The 13,071-nt window shown below is 47.9% G+C and overlaps 1 protein-coding gene across 1 annotated transcript; it reads right to left on the bottom strand.

Annotated features, from left to right (window-relative positions):
* Positions 1-8,609: 8,609 nt before the first annotated feature.
* Positions 8,610-13,020, bottom strand: arsb (arylsulfatase B). Its single transcript, XM_028417332.1, has 8 exons — positions 12,462-13,020; positions 11,960-12,146; positions 11,644-11,834; positions 11,346-11,553; positions 10,185-10,428; positions 9,971-10,041; positions 9,713-9,832; positions 8,610-9,576 (listed from the first exon to the last, which is right to left on the bottom strand). Exons 1-8 carry the CDS (start codon positions 12,714-12,716, stop codon positions 9,308-9,310), a joined length of 1,545 nt encoding a protein of 514 aa, XP_028273133.1. The 5' UTR covers positions 12,717-13,020; the 3' UTR covers positions 8,610-9,307.
* Between the last annotated feature and the right edge of the window lie 51 nt (positions 13,021-13,071).

The following is a 13,071-nucleotide window of genomic DNA, read 5'->3' as shown; positions in this document are numbered from 1 at the left end:
ACCCACCACCACCACCAACCACCTCCACCCAGTGACAACCATCCAAGCCTCACTCTGGCTGTCGTATCTTTTACACTCATGTCATATCTTCCAGAGGCATCACTCTGGAGGTTCTGTCACAGCTGAAACAACAGAGAGCAGCGTGAGGTTGACGTCAGAGATCGGCGGCGTCGATTCAGCAGACAGCGTGTTCATCACTCAAAGGGCCGAGTGTGAAAAACACACTTTGAAAAGAAATGGGAGGAGGAGACGAGCTGTGACACCACTGGGCCCCGGCTGCAGGAGATGGAGGAGTGGGTGGTGACCACAGAAGAAGCTGAGAAACTGGGGTTTTCGACGAGCGGCGGGCGCTGGCTGCTAACATCTCATTAACCGAACCATCCTGACACACAGAGTTGTGATTGTAGAGTAAACTGACAGAGGAGGCGAGTGACAAATTTATAGTTTCAGTGATGCAAGAGGCGCTTTCTCAGAAACACTGAATAATCCTGTGGTCTACTGCTATTCAGCCGTCACCATAATCCCAGTTTAAGTTCCATTTAACAGCCACGTTGGTAGAAAACAGACAGACAGCACCAAAACAGTGGACTAAGACAGGATCTGCTGTGACACATGATGTGCTGCGGGCAGCCATATGGGCTGAGATGAATAATTCAGACCTAATGTGGCCTAAAATCTCAAAACAACTCATTAATTAAGCATCAAAGATGGAGGAAATAATCCCAGTTTAAAGGCACACATTACTGACTTTTCAGGGATTTACTGAGCTTAACAACAGAGATACAAGATGGCGGAGCTGCTTGGCTGCACTTTGTAAACTTTGGAAGAAATAAACATGTTTTTCATGTCCTTAGCTCCGTTTGTTATTATTATATTTGTAATTTTTCCACTTGTTTTTATCTATAAAACCACACATTGCACAAGGACGTCTGAACACAGAATCCTTCAGGTATCCCTGGTATTAAACACTCATGCCTGCACTGCTGTCCTGGCTCTGGCTGCTGTGGAAAACAGACTAATCTTCTAAATGGAAGTCATTTACATATCTGGAATCTAAGCAGGAGAAACTAATTTCCTTCATACATACACTCCTCTTGGACCTCTGACCCCTCGGTGGTTGACCTCCCACTGGCGGCAGCATGCAGATTACCACAGGAAACTGCTCCCTGCAGAGAGTGGGCGGCCCCATCCTAATGTGGGCTCTGACCCTTAACCCGCCATGTGTATTGACTGGCAGCAGAGCAAGGCAAACAACAATGCTGCTGCTGCTATAATAAACAGTAGAGCTGTTTGACAGCAGCAGGTTCTTCATGTCGCTGAAGTCACCATTATCAGACCTGTCAGGATACAAGGTCTGGGTTTCCTTTCAAGGAACAGATTAAGACATCGAAAAAGACTATTCTAACTGACAGATAAATGAGAAGATCAATACCATTCTCATGTCTGTGGGGTGAAGATGAAACTTCAGTTAGCAGCTTAGCTTAGCATACTGACTAGAAACCAGGGAGGAGGCACAGAGAGATTTTTCATTATTTCAGTGCTGGTGAAAAACGCACAACTTCACCAGAAAAACAGCCGTAGTACTCAAAGAAACGGTACTTTTCATGAACACGAGTCACAAGTGTTTAGCTGTCGCCCTCCTGTGGTCGTGAGACATGAGATCTTTCATCAGAGGTGGGACTTGTCAGCATGTTAGGCAAGAAAATCTTAGACAAATAAGAGACAAACCAAGACCGAAAGTCCCATAATCTATTTTGTTTGTAGTTGTTTAGCTAGCATACATTAACTAAACTGACGTGTGCTAGGTCCTGCGATGGACTGGCGACCTGTTCAGGGTGTAGGATAGGCTCCAGCCCCACCATGACCCTGGACTACAGGACAAAGAGGGTTCGGATGCATGTGTGCTAGCTAGTGGCAAACTAATCCAAACTACTCACAAAACACTACACAAAAACGGGTGTGTACACACACAGATGACCAAATTTACATCATGTGGACCATGGTGTACTTCTGACATCACAACATGCTCTTATTGAAGACGTTGAACATGAACTTTTCACTCTTCAGTCTAAACGTGTGATTACAGTTGAGGAGATACTGACCCAGGTGTCCAGCAGCAGCTTCCAGCTAGAGAATCGGACGGCGGACACAAGCTTGGACCTGACCCTGGAGTCTCTGCTGCGGTGGCCTTCCAGGACCTGCAGAGAGGACAGAGCTGATCATGGAGGAGATCTCCCAAAAACAGCTGATTAACATGATTTCAGGAACAAAGCAGCCTCTGTGTAGAACACCCCAGCAGGCATACCTGGATGGTATCAAGTGAAGGTGTGAAAATAAAGGTAGAGAGAGCTCCCTTTGTGTCAGAACAGACAGTTTCAGAGCCGCGTGGAACGTTTGGGGTTGGAGGAATCGGACAAATATGGTGGTAATGTGGCCGACTCAGCACCACTGCCTCACTGCTGCCAAGTACAATGAATAATGTGCCATTAGGGCAGATATGAAGGCGCAAATGAGGAACAACAGTCACAGCTGGCAGGGTTTCACTAGTTTCCTAAAGAAGAAGTCAATCATGGATCCTTGTTCTGGAGACTTCTGAGGCCTCCTGCCAGGAGCTGTTTCTGCTGCGGTGGAAAATGTCTCCCAGCAGTGAACACACATGTTTAAAAAAAACCAGATCTGGCCTTGAGAGTGATTCTCAGGTTCACGCCGTGTGGGTTGACCCCAACAATGTGGTCCTGATTAAGTAGATTTGTGAGTAATTTCTGCCTGTCGAAAACAAGTATTTCCTGACAGTCTCTGCATGAAGGCACGTCCACACCCACACCAGGCCCACCCCAGGCCCACCCCAGGTCCACCCCAGGCCCACACCAGGCCCGCGCTCCCTTCGGAGCTGGTCCGACAGAGCCGCTTCCACCGCAGCGACACGATGGGAGGATTCAAACATTTCCCATCTCAGCATATTTTATTTTTATTGCGACCACATGATAAGAGCTTTGACACTGAATTCCTCACTGACATAATTGCTCTCACGTGCATTCAAACTGAGTGATCCCTGAACCCGAACGTCCAACAGAAGTCAGGTGTGAGTGCTGTTATGTAAGCCGGTGATAAATGAAACATCGGGGTTATATTTCTTCCAGCTCTTCTTCCTCTCTTGCTGCTTTAAGAGGCCCCAGAAGTCGCACACTGAGTACACATGTACATTCATCACATTTTTTACAGAAGCAGAAGGTCGACCTGAAAGGAAGGGGGACAGAGACCCGGAGAGAAACGACCAGAATTAGAGCGGAGGAGGGTTGGAGGGTCAATTTGGGGGTGATTTAAAACTTGGTCCAAGTCCAGAGTTTCTCTGTATTTCAGCAAGTGAGAAGTTCAGGGACCCCTCTGTGACCCATCTCTCCACAACCCCCCTGCTCTCACACAGTTGAAAGGAGAAGAGTCTTTTCATGAGTTGGACAGAAAACCCCAAAGACGAAGGAGGAGCGAGGTCTCACAGAGGAGGTCACTGAGGGAGGCTGGCTGTCACCGTGGTGGCCTGACAATAAAAAATCCAGCATGAAACACAAGCAGGGAAGCTTCTAAAGCAGCAACGTGGTGTTGTTCTTCCCCGATCCTTCTATCTGCATGATTTAGATGGCAATGACAAGCAGTAAGAAGTCTGAGGATCATTAGGCCCCGTTCACACTGGAGAAAGTCAATCCAGCTAGAGTAGGATTGAACCCAGATAGCCTTTAAGCTGGATATGTTCAGACCTATTTTCAAATCTGGCTATCACACACGCATGTCTGTGCTCAATACAGCTTAATCCGGCTTGTTAGTTGTCCTCCAAACCGCTAGGTGGCGCCTCGTAATATACAGAGTCCGTTCAGGCCGTGGTAGGACCGCGTGTGCGTTTTTTGGGCAAAGCTGTCGTAGTTCGACAGTTGTTTACATACGGCTTTTGTACGTGACCCGGAAGTATCACGTCGCTAGCGGGATTCGTGTTCAGACCTGAGCCACATGTAAGACAATCCGGCTAGATCCACCTCCGAGAGGTGGTTTGAAATCAACCTGCATATATCCGGATATGACCTGAATCCTCCTCTAGCCGGATTTCCCCAGTGTGAACGGGGTCTAATTGTTGCCGATTGGATCCAGAGAGGGTAAACCTGCAGAGTTAATCCTTCATGGTGGATCACAACATTCATATGTGGTCTTATGATAACCCACTGTGCTACATCTGTGAAGCATTTCACTGCTTTTTCTTTACCGCTGCTATTTCTGTGAATGTATAACTAAGGTGTAGAATCCTCCCCAAAGCCAGAAATAGTGCCCCCCCCCCCTCCCCTCAGAGACAGAAGTGGTTTGGTCCACCAAATATTAAGTGGTTTAGACAAGAATGAGTCCACTCCACTGGGTCTGACTGCAGAGATCACATGACCCATTTCCTGGAAACCTCCCTACAATCACAGAGGTTAAACAACACACACACCCGACCCCCCCGCCCTCCAACTGTCTCCCATTTCAACAGTGACTGATTACAGAGTGGACAGAAAGTCAAACACCAAATGTCCACTGATAATAAGACGGCCACGAGAGATCAATCCACTCATATCATAAAGGGTTAAACACTCTGATGAGGGACTGTTACTCACGGGCTGTGACTCCATGATGTTTGTGACAATAAGATTCTGATACTCGTGGCCATGCTGGGAAGTTACAACATCAGACAAAGAGCAAGACGTATTACAGATAGCATGAACACACTGAGGAGGAAGAGGAGGAGGAGGAGGATGAGGAAAGATGAGGAGGAACAGGAGGAGGAGAAGGAGGAGGAAGAGGAGAAGGAGAAGGAGGAGGAGAAGCAGGAGGAGGATGAGGAGGAGGAGGAGGAGGAGGAGGAGAAGGAGGAGGAGGAAGAGGAGGAGGAGAAGGAGGAGGAAGAAGAGGAGAAGCAGGAGGAGGATGAGGAGGAGAAGGAGGAGGAGGAAGAGGAGGAGGATGAGGAGGAGAAGGAGGAGGAGGAGGAGGAAGAGGAGGAGGATGAGGAGGAGGATGAGGAGGAGGAGGAGGAAGAGGAGGAGGAAGAGAGGTAACATGAGGGTCTCCTCATCTCCGGCTCTATGAAATCATTACCACGACTATTAGATGAATGATGAGTTTCCTCCCACAGCTTCACAAACGAAGGGTTAACTGGTGGTTAAATGGTCTGCAGGGTGTTTATGTTCAGTGAGAGTGGAGTGTGAGGGGCAGGACACGCTCCAGCTGTGACACCTGACATCCCTGTGAGGAAATCTTGTTCGTAATAAACACATGTTTACATTCAGAATGTTCAAATAAATGTTGATTTTGTTCCTTAAAATCTGGATCAATCAGCCAAGTGATCACAGAATCCAACCAGGTCACAGATGAGTCAGTCGTGGCTCCAGGTAATGAAGTTTGCTTTGATGACATGTCTCCATTTTAAGCTCGGATTAGTACGACACAGTCATGGAGAGTTAGAACTAGATGATCTGCCTCATTCTTCTGATGTTTTTTTGTAAGAGTTGAGTTTTTTGTTGCTGAATCAGACGAAGAGTCGCTGGTGTCACTGTCAGGTTATTTAAAGCATATAAAGCTCAGCGTGAACCTACACAGAGAGTTTCTCAGGTTAGGGCACGCTTTACTGTAGAGAAGATAAAAGCAGAGATACACAACTAACACACACACACACACACACACTGTGATGTCTGTGGAGTCCAGTGGGATCTGCAAATCTGAAGCAGCTCTGACCGCAGAGAAAACACACGACTCTCTCTGACCACAGTGTCTGATAACAACTGAAATAACTCTCTCTCGCTCCACCACCCGCCCGCCCGAGCTCAGCGCCTTCATTTGGGTTTTTATTCCCTCCGCTGGGCTGTCAGGCTGCTCTCTGTAAAAAAAAAAACCCAATTACAACACAATGAAGGAGCAAAGCAGCAGAAACAAACAGCTGCTGTGTGTGTGCGGCTCACAGCGGTCAGCTGACGTGCGTCAGCCAATGGAGTGAAGCGGAGGCTGTGAGTGGTAGTTTGTGGTTTCAGGCTGAGCCTGGATTTTCTGCTGCAGCCCTCAATCCCAGCTCCTTCACTGCGTCCACATTTAGTTTACAGATTGAAAGTGTCAGTCAAGCAGGAGGCGGGACGGCTGATACTCACTGATAACTAATTCAATACATAACATCTACAGGACAACATCTCAGACATGCAGCTGCTTGAAATCAATGATCTGATCTAACAGTGGAGGCTCTCCGCTCTCAGAGGTGAAGCAGAGACGGAGCACAGATCTGTGTGAGAGTGACAGATGGAATTTCCTTTTCTTTGAGCTCCCATTGCCACAGTAACAAAGGGCTTATTGAAGGCTCCTACAAGAACAAGACTCTGTGGGGGGAAGGATCGGAAAGAGGCACAAAGAGAGGGCAGGCTGTCAGACCCAGCCGCTGGCTCCGCACAGAACCCCAGACCACAGACGGACCTGCCGCCCAGAGAAGGACGCCAGCTGACGTGGCTGCAGCTCACCTGATCCTGGTCCACATCCTGTCCCTGCAGCCCTCAGGCCCTCAGGCCTCAGGCCCTCAGGCCTGACGTGTGGTCGGAGGTGTGGATGAGGCCCACCGGGGCTGCTCCCTCCGTCCCACAGAGGTCTTCCACTTCCAGAGTCGGACCTCCATCACCTGTCCAACAACAAGAGTCAGAGAATGCAGAGACATAAATATAACAGCGAGGACTGTGTCAGTGCTGAAAGCTGAGCCGGCGGTTTAAATTTCCACCCGCTGTAGATTTCATGCACGTTCCAGCGTCTCTCTGCTGCTCTGTGGAAATTCTCTGTGCAAATGTTGATTTTATAGCAGGAGAATATTTCATCTCTCCGTGCTCAAGAAGAGACATGATCCGAGAGACACTGCAATTACATCTAAGAACTCGAACTTCTGCAGGATACCAGCTGAAAATAACGTTTCCTCTGAGCTTTGTGTAGAAACCTGTGTGAGGGTTAGCGGTGCTTTGAGCTGCATCTTAGTTAGCCTGCTAATGTATGCTAATTAGCACTAGAAGTATGGAGTTATGATGATTTATTACACACAGATAGGGTAGATTAAAGAAGCAAAATAAAAGTGACAATTTAAGATGCTTTCAGAGCTATGATTTAAAGGAAGCATCACACTTCAGACACTTTAGCTTAGCTGCTAACACAGGCAAACTGTTGCTACCTAATGTAGCAAATAACCATCCAAATAGATATGCCCACCAAAGCAGCTAGCTAGCTAGCTAGCTACAAAAATCATCCATACTTGCTAAGTTCTGTGTAGCTACAGCTAGCTTGATTGTTTAGCCAGGTAATCGTTAGCAAAATACAGTGTGAGAAATGTGAAAAACACAAGCTAATAGCAGTGGGGCTATGTTACAGCTAGCTGGCTAGCCTTGGCTAAATAATGTTATCATTAGCAACATAACTTATTAGCACTATGCAGTGTATCCACCTTAGTTAATGTTATTACTTACCGATAGCTGGCTAGCTTGCTTTGCTAGCGAACACAGACGTGTGGACTTAATAACTGATGCGAGGCAGCGGCAGCTAGCTAACTAGCTGTAGCTTAGCTAACGGCTCGGATGAGGTGTTGGCAGCTTTGTCACTTTCATTTGAACTGTAGAATTAAATACACTAGATCCGTAAGTGATGAACTGGTTGTTTAGCTTCTATGTTGGACAAACTTTTGAACTTTTGAGTTTGGAAATGTGGGACAAGTCTGTCAGAGGACTGGGTTCATCCTCTGATGTGCATGAATGTCACTGCGTCCAACACCTGCTGGAACAAGAAGGATCTGAGCCGTCAAAGTGCTGCTCATCTGTTTGTCTCCTGCACTGTATCCAACCATTACACAAGTCAGAGTCAGACCTCCAGTATAAACACAGCTCAACCAATCCTGTCCAGCCTGGGCTCCCCTGTCAGTGGCAGAGCGATCACGCAAGTCCAGGAAGTAGTCTGAGTCGACTCCTGAACCGTTCTGCAGCTTAATGCCTTTTCCAGCTGCTCTGGCTCTCCACAGGCAGCTCCCCTCCAGTCTCCCTGCAGCTCTGCTGCTCGTCTGCTCACAGTAAAGTCCCAGAGAATTTCATCACCAGGGGAAACTCGGGGTGCAACAAGTTCAGGCCTCATTTCATTCTGTTAAGGCTGACATGAGTGAGTCAGTGATCACAGTGACAGAGAGTGATAACACACAGCAGAGTGTGTGTGTGTGTGTGTGTGTGTGTGTGCAGCACATGGCCATTTAAATGGGAGTGTGCTGGAACAACCAGGCCACCACCGCCTCACACTTCACCTTCACAGCATTGTTCCTGTCTCCTAATGAGCCTTTAAAACACTGAAAATAACCTCAAAGCAGCTCCCTGCTTCAGATGTGAACCATCAGGCGCTCCACATGTGGAGCCTCTGAGCAGCCACATGTTCAGATGAGCTGTTTTTTATGGTTCTGAATAAGACACCGCCCTCTAGTGGACACATCAAAACATCACACAAGGACTGAAAATAACAGACAAGAAATGAAGTTGATAGATGGGTGATGTATGAAAAAACACCAAGTTATAATGGGAAGAAAATGGAGGAAACGCTTGTTGGAGATTACCTGGCTGCTTTAATCCAAATATAATCTCTGTAATCTCAGCAGTTTTGATGTCAAAGGCTTAAAGACATGAAGATATTTATTCATAAATGTACAAAGACACCATATCAAAATCTAATTTCTCCAATCAGTCGCCATCTTGTTTTTCTTTGTAGCCTCTTCCCCTTGTAGCTGGCTAACAGATATTAGCATTTTACTGCTAACTGAGTTTGGCCATCAAACCTCTCTCATGGCTTTTATACACTGTGCGGTTTTTATCAGTCTTATAAGACCATTCATGACTCACTGTGCGAAACTTTGGTTTGTCCTGAGCAAACAGAGAAAGGCGCCACACACAAATAAGTGGGCGACCGAAACAAAAAGCTTAAAGAAGCTAAATCTGAACATTCTTCGGCTTTATGGCACGTTGTGGCTCCAAATCACTTCCTTCATTGTGAATATAGAAAAAAGTGCAAATTTAAAAGCTTAAATATTCACTATATGATCTGTAAAAACACTGCAGTCTGGAAGGTAGCACCCTTCTGTCTGGTTAATGATTGGTTGCATGTCTCTTTTTTGTTTTGAACCAGCAGGGACATGGGGGACGTGGTCTTCACAGATCAGCACCGCCTGCAGCTCACGTTCAGGAAGCAGAGGTGATACCTGCTGTCAGAACCCACAGTAAACCCAACACACTCCCGTCACCTCCATCTAAGCCCAGGGCCCCCAGGCTCCTTCAGGTCCCGGGTCACATGTGGGGTCACCATCAGGGAATTTTATTGGCAAAGCAGTTCTCTGGTAGCGTTCAAGTCGGCCGAGGAGATAATCGACGACTGCGGGGAACTGATCGGACACTTCGCTCCGCTCCTCTGGATCCTTCTCCATGTCGAACAGCATCACGGGCTTCAGCGGCTGCAGCTTAGAGGAGGAGGTGGTGGTGGTGGTGTCGGAGCCGGGTCGAGGGAACCAAACGTCACAGCCTGAAGGACACAAAGATGGAGGACAGGCGGTGTTTTTTTTTTTTTTTTATTAGAGGGTTAATGATGTTTTTATTCTTATTGTCTGATGAACTGTTGAAGCCAGAAATTAAACTGTCGCAGGAGAGGAGGCACTGACCCGGGTATCCTGTCAGCAGCTTCCAGTTTGAGAAGCGGATGGCGGCGTGCGTAGACACGTTGAACCTGGACTCCACCTTTGAGTGTCCTCTAACAGCTACACGCTGCAGCTGTCCAGGACCTGCAGAGAGGACAGAGCTGAGCATGGACCCCATCCACCAACACCAGCTGAGTAAGATGACTTTCAATTTCATATGTCACACGATGCATTTAAGGACTATTGGAGAGTTCAGAATGGAGCATGTAAGCGTGAACTTACATGGAGCGATGTCAACATACATGGGATCAATGTTGTGCAGCAGCTCCAGTCTGGGTGAAGCGAAGCCTTTGCTGTAAGAGAAAAGCTCCACCTTAAACACACGAAGACACAACAGACACACAAAGAGAGGCCAGGCTGTCAGACTCAGCCGCCCCCGGTCTACAAAACCCAGACCACCGACGACCTGCTGCCAGCAGGGGCCGCTGCAGCTCACCTGATGGTGTTCCACACATTGAATCCATCCAGCGGCTTGGTGCCATTGGCGCTGCCCCCGGCCAGGCCCACGAGCGTCGGCAGCCAGTCAGAGATGTGGATGAGCTCGCGGCTGACGCTCCCTGGTCGCTTCAGCAGCGGGCCGGTGACAAATCCCACTCCCCGGACCCCTCCTTCCCACAGGGACCACTTCCTCCCCCGGAGAGGCCAGTTGCTGCCACCAGACAGAGTCTGACCCCCGTTATCTGTCAGAAAATATGAAGACATGCAAAGTCTAAGAGTCTAAGAGTCGACTCCTGAACTGTTCTGCTGCTTAATGCCTTTTCCATGCCTTTTTTTTTTATGGTTCTGAATAAGACACCGCCCTCTAGTGGACACACCAAAACATCACATAAGGTGTTCTCAGAGGTCGGACTGAAAATAACAGGCAAAAACATAACATATATATACACTCAACAAAAATATAAACGCAACACTTTTGTTTTTGCTCCCATGTTTCATGAGATGGACTTGAAGATCTAAACTTCATTCCAGATACACAATATTACCATTCCTCTCAAACATTGTTCACAAATGTTCGCGTATACGACAGCGTGCACCAGTTCCCACTAATATCCAGCAACTTCGCACAGCCATTGAAGAGGAGTGGACCAACATTCCACAGGCCACAATAGACAATCTGATAAACTCTATGCGAAGAAGATGTGTTGCACTGCATGAGGCAAATGGTGGTCACACCAGATACTGACTGGTTCTGAGTCCCCAGACCGCCAATAAAGCAGAAACAAAATGCACATTTCAGGGTGGCCTTTTATTGTGGGCAGTTTGAGGTACACCTGTGCACTAATCATGATGTCAGATCAGCATCTTGATGTGGCACACCTGTGAGGTGGGATGGATTATCTCAGCAAAGCAGAAGTGCTCACTATCACACATTTAGACAGATTTGTGAACAATGTTTGAGAGGAATGGTAATATTGTGTATCTGGAATGAAGTTTAGATCTTCAAGTCCATCTCATGAAACATGGGAGCAAAAACAAAAGTGTTGCGTTTATATTTTTGTTGAGTGTATATAAATCAAAGACGTTAGGACGTCTATAAAACATAAGGACGTCTGTATTGATGACAGAGAAGGACTGGCCTTCATCCAGAGCCTCGTACCTGTTGAGAAGATGAGCACCGTGTTGTTCCAGAGTCCGTTCTGCTGCAGAGCCGCAGTGATGTTACCCACCGCCTCGTCCATGGCAGACACCATGCCGGCGTACCGCCTGCGATGAGGGTCTTTGATGAAGCTGTAGGGGGCCACATAGCGCTCCGGGACCTGCAGGGGATCATGGACGGCCTGCATCGCCACGTACATGAAGAGCGGCTGAAAGAGCAAGAAGACACATGAAACGACTCACAGCACAGAAAGCTGCACTGCTCTATGGAACAGTGTGTGTGTGTGTGTGTGTGTCACCTTGTTCGAGTTGTGTTTTCTGATGATGTTGCTGGCTTTCTGGCTGAGCAGCTCGGTGGAGTAGCTTCCGTTGTACGCCGTGGCGACCTCCTCCCCGTCCCTCAGGTCCAGGGCACAGCGGGTCAGGTTACCAGGAGGGACGGGAGAACAGCGCACATGGGTGAAGTAATCCTCGCTGCCCGTCAGGTAGCCTGAGACACACACTTTAATTAAAATTACACTGTTCATCATAGAAAAAGATTTGCTCTTTGAACTTTCCCGTGGTACTTGAATGCACCATGACACATACATTCCCATAAATGATATGAATAAATACCAAAGAAGGAGTCGAAGCCACGGCGGGTGGGCAGGCAGTCCTTCTTGTACATGCCCAGGTGCCACTTGCCCACCATGTGTGTGGCGTAGCCGGCCTCCCTCATGAGCTCAGGCAGCAGCTTCTCATCCAGGGGCACGCAGTACGGCTGGCAGGGCCAGATGATCTGGTGCTGCATGCCCGTGTGAATCTGAGGGTTAAAAACAAAAGACAGTCAGCAGAAGAAGGAACTGTGTGCGACAGTGATGCAAGGAAAGTTTCAAAATAATAACGTCCTGAGGTGAGAAGAGGTTCTTCTTCCCACCAACATCCAGATGAGTTTTTAAGAACACATAAAGTGTACAAACTTCATCTAAATGAACTTGTCAGGTTTATTCTGAGGTTTACTGTACAAACATGTAAAAGTTTGTAATAAATTCAACTTATTTGCCTAGAAAATGCAAAGTAGAGGATTTCTGAGAAGAACTGCATCACATGAGCAGTGGGGGGTTGATGCGGATCTGACCTGGTACCTGCCGGTCATGAGCTGGTTCCTGGAGGGCGTGCACAGCGGCTGCACGTAGTAGTTCTCCAGGCGGACCCCTTTGGCCGACAGTCGGTCCAGGTTTGGCGTTTTGATCTCGGAGCCGTGGTAGCCGACATCGTACCAGCCGAAGTCATCAGCGAGAATAAACACGACGTGAGGCCGCGGAGCCGCGAACACCGCGGAGAAACTCACCACGACCCAGAAAGAAAGCTGCCTCCTAACGTGCATCCGCATTTCCCTTATTTACAACCTGAACACGGGTCTTTTAAAGTCCGACTACAGTCAACCCGGAAGTCCGTCCGGCTGCCTGCAGCGGAGGAACACACACATGTAGCGCCAGGAAATAGTTCGTTAGCTGTCCCGGTCAGAGGTCTTTAATGTGATCATCTCAAACTCATAACTCGTGAACGCTGACCCGCAACTTGTTGACACTTCCGGGTGTCACAGATTGAAAACGCTGCCTGGACGGCAGCAGCCAATCAGATGGCCGGAAAATCAGCAAAATCACGTGAACGTACGGAAGCCGAAAGAAACCGGAAGAAACAACAGAATAAGATAAATTGACAAAACAGCGCATTTTACATGATTA

The sequence above is a fragment of the Parambassis ranga genome, chromosome 12, assembly GCF_900634625.1.
Source record: "Parambassis ranga chromosome 12, fParRan2.1, whole genome shotgun sequence".
Classification (NCBI taxonomy): domain Eukaryota; kingdom Metazoa; phylum Chordata; class Actinopteri; family Ambassidae; genus Parambassis; species Parambassis ranga.
The sequence above is the reverse complement of the archived record's forward strand: the minus strand, read 5'-3'. Positions and strand labels throughout refer to the sequence as shown.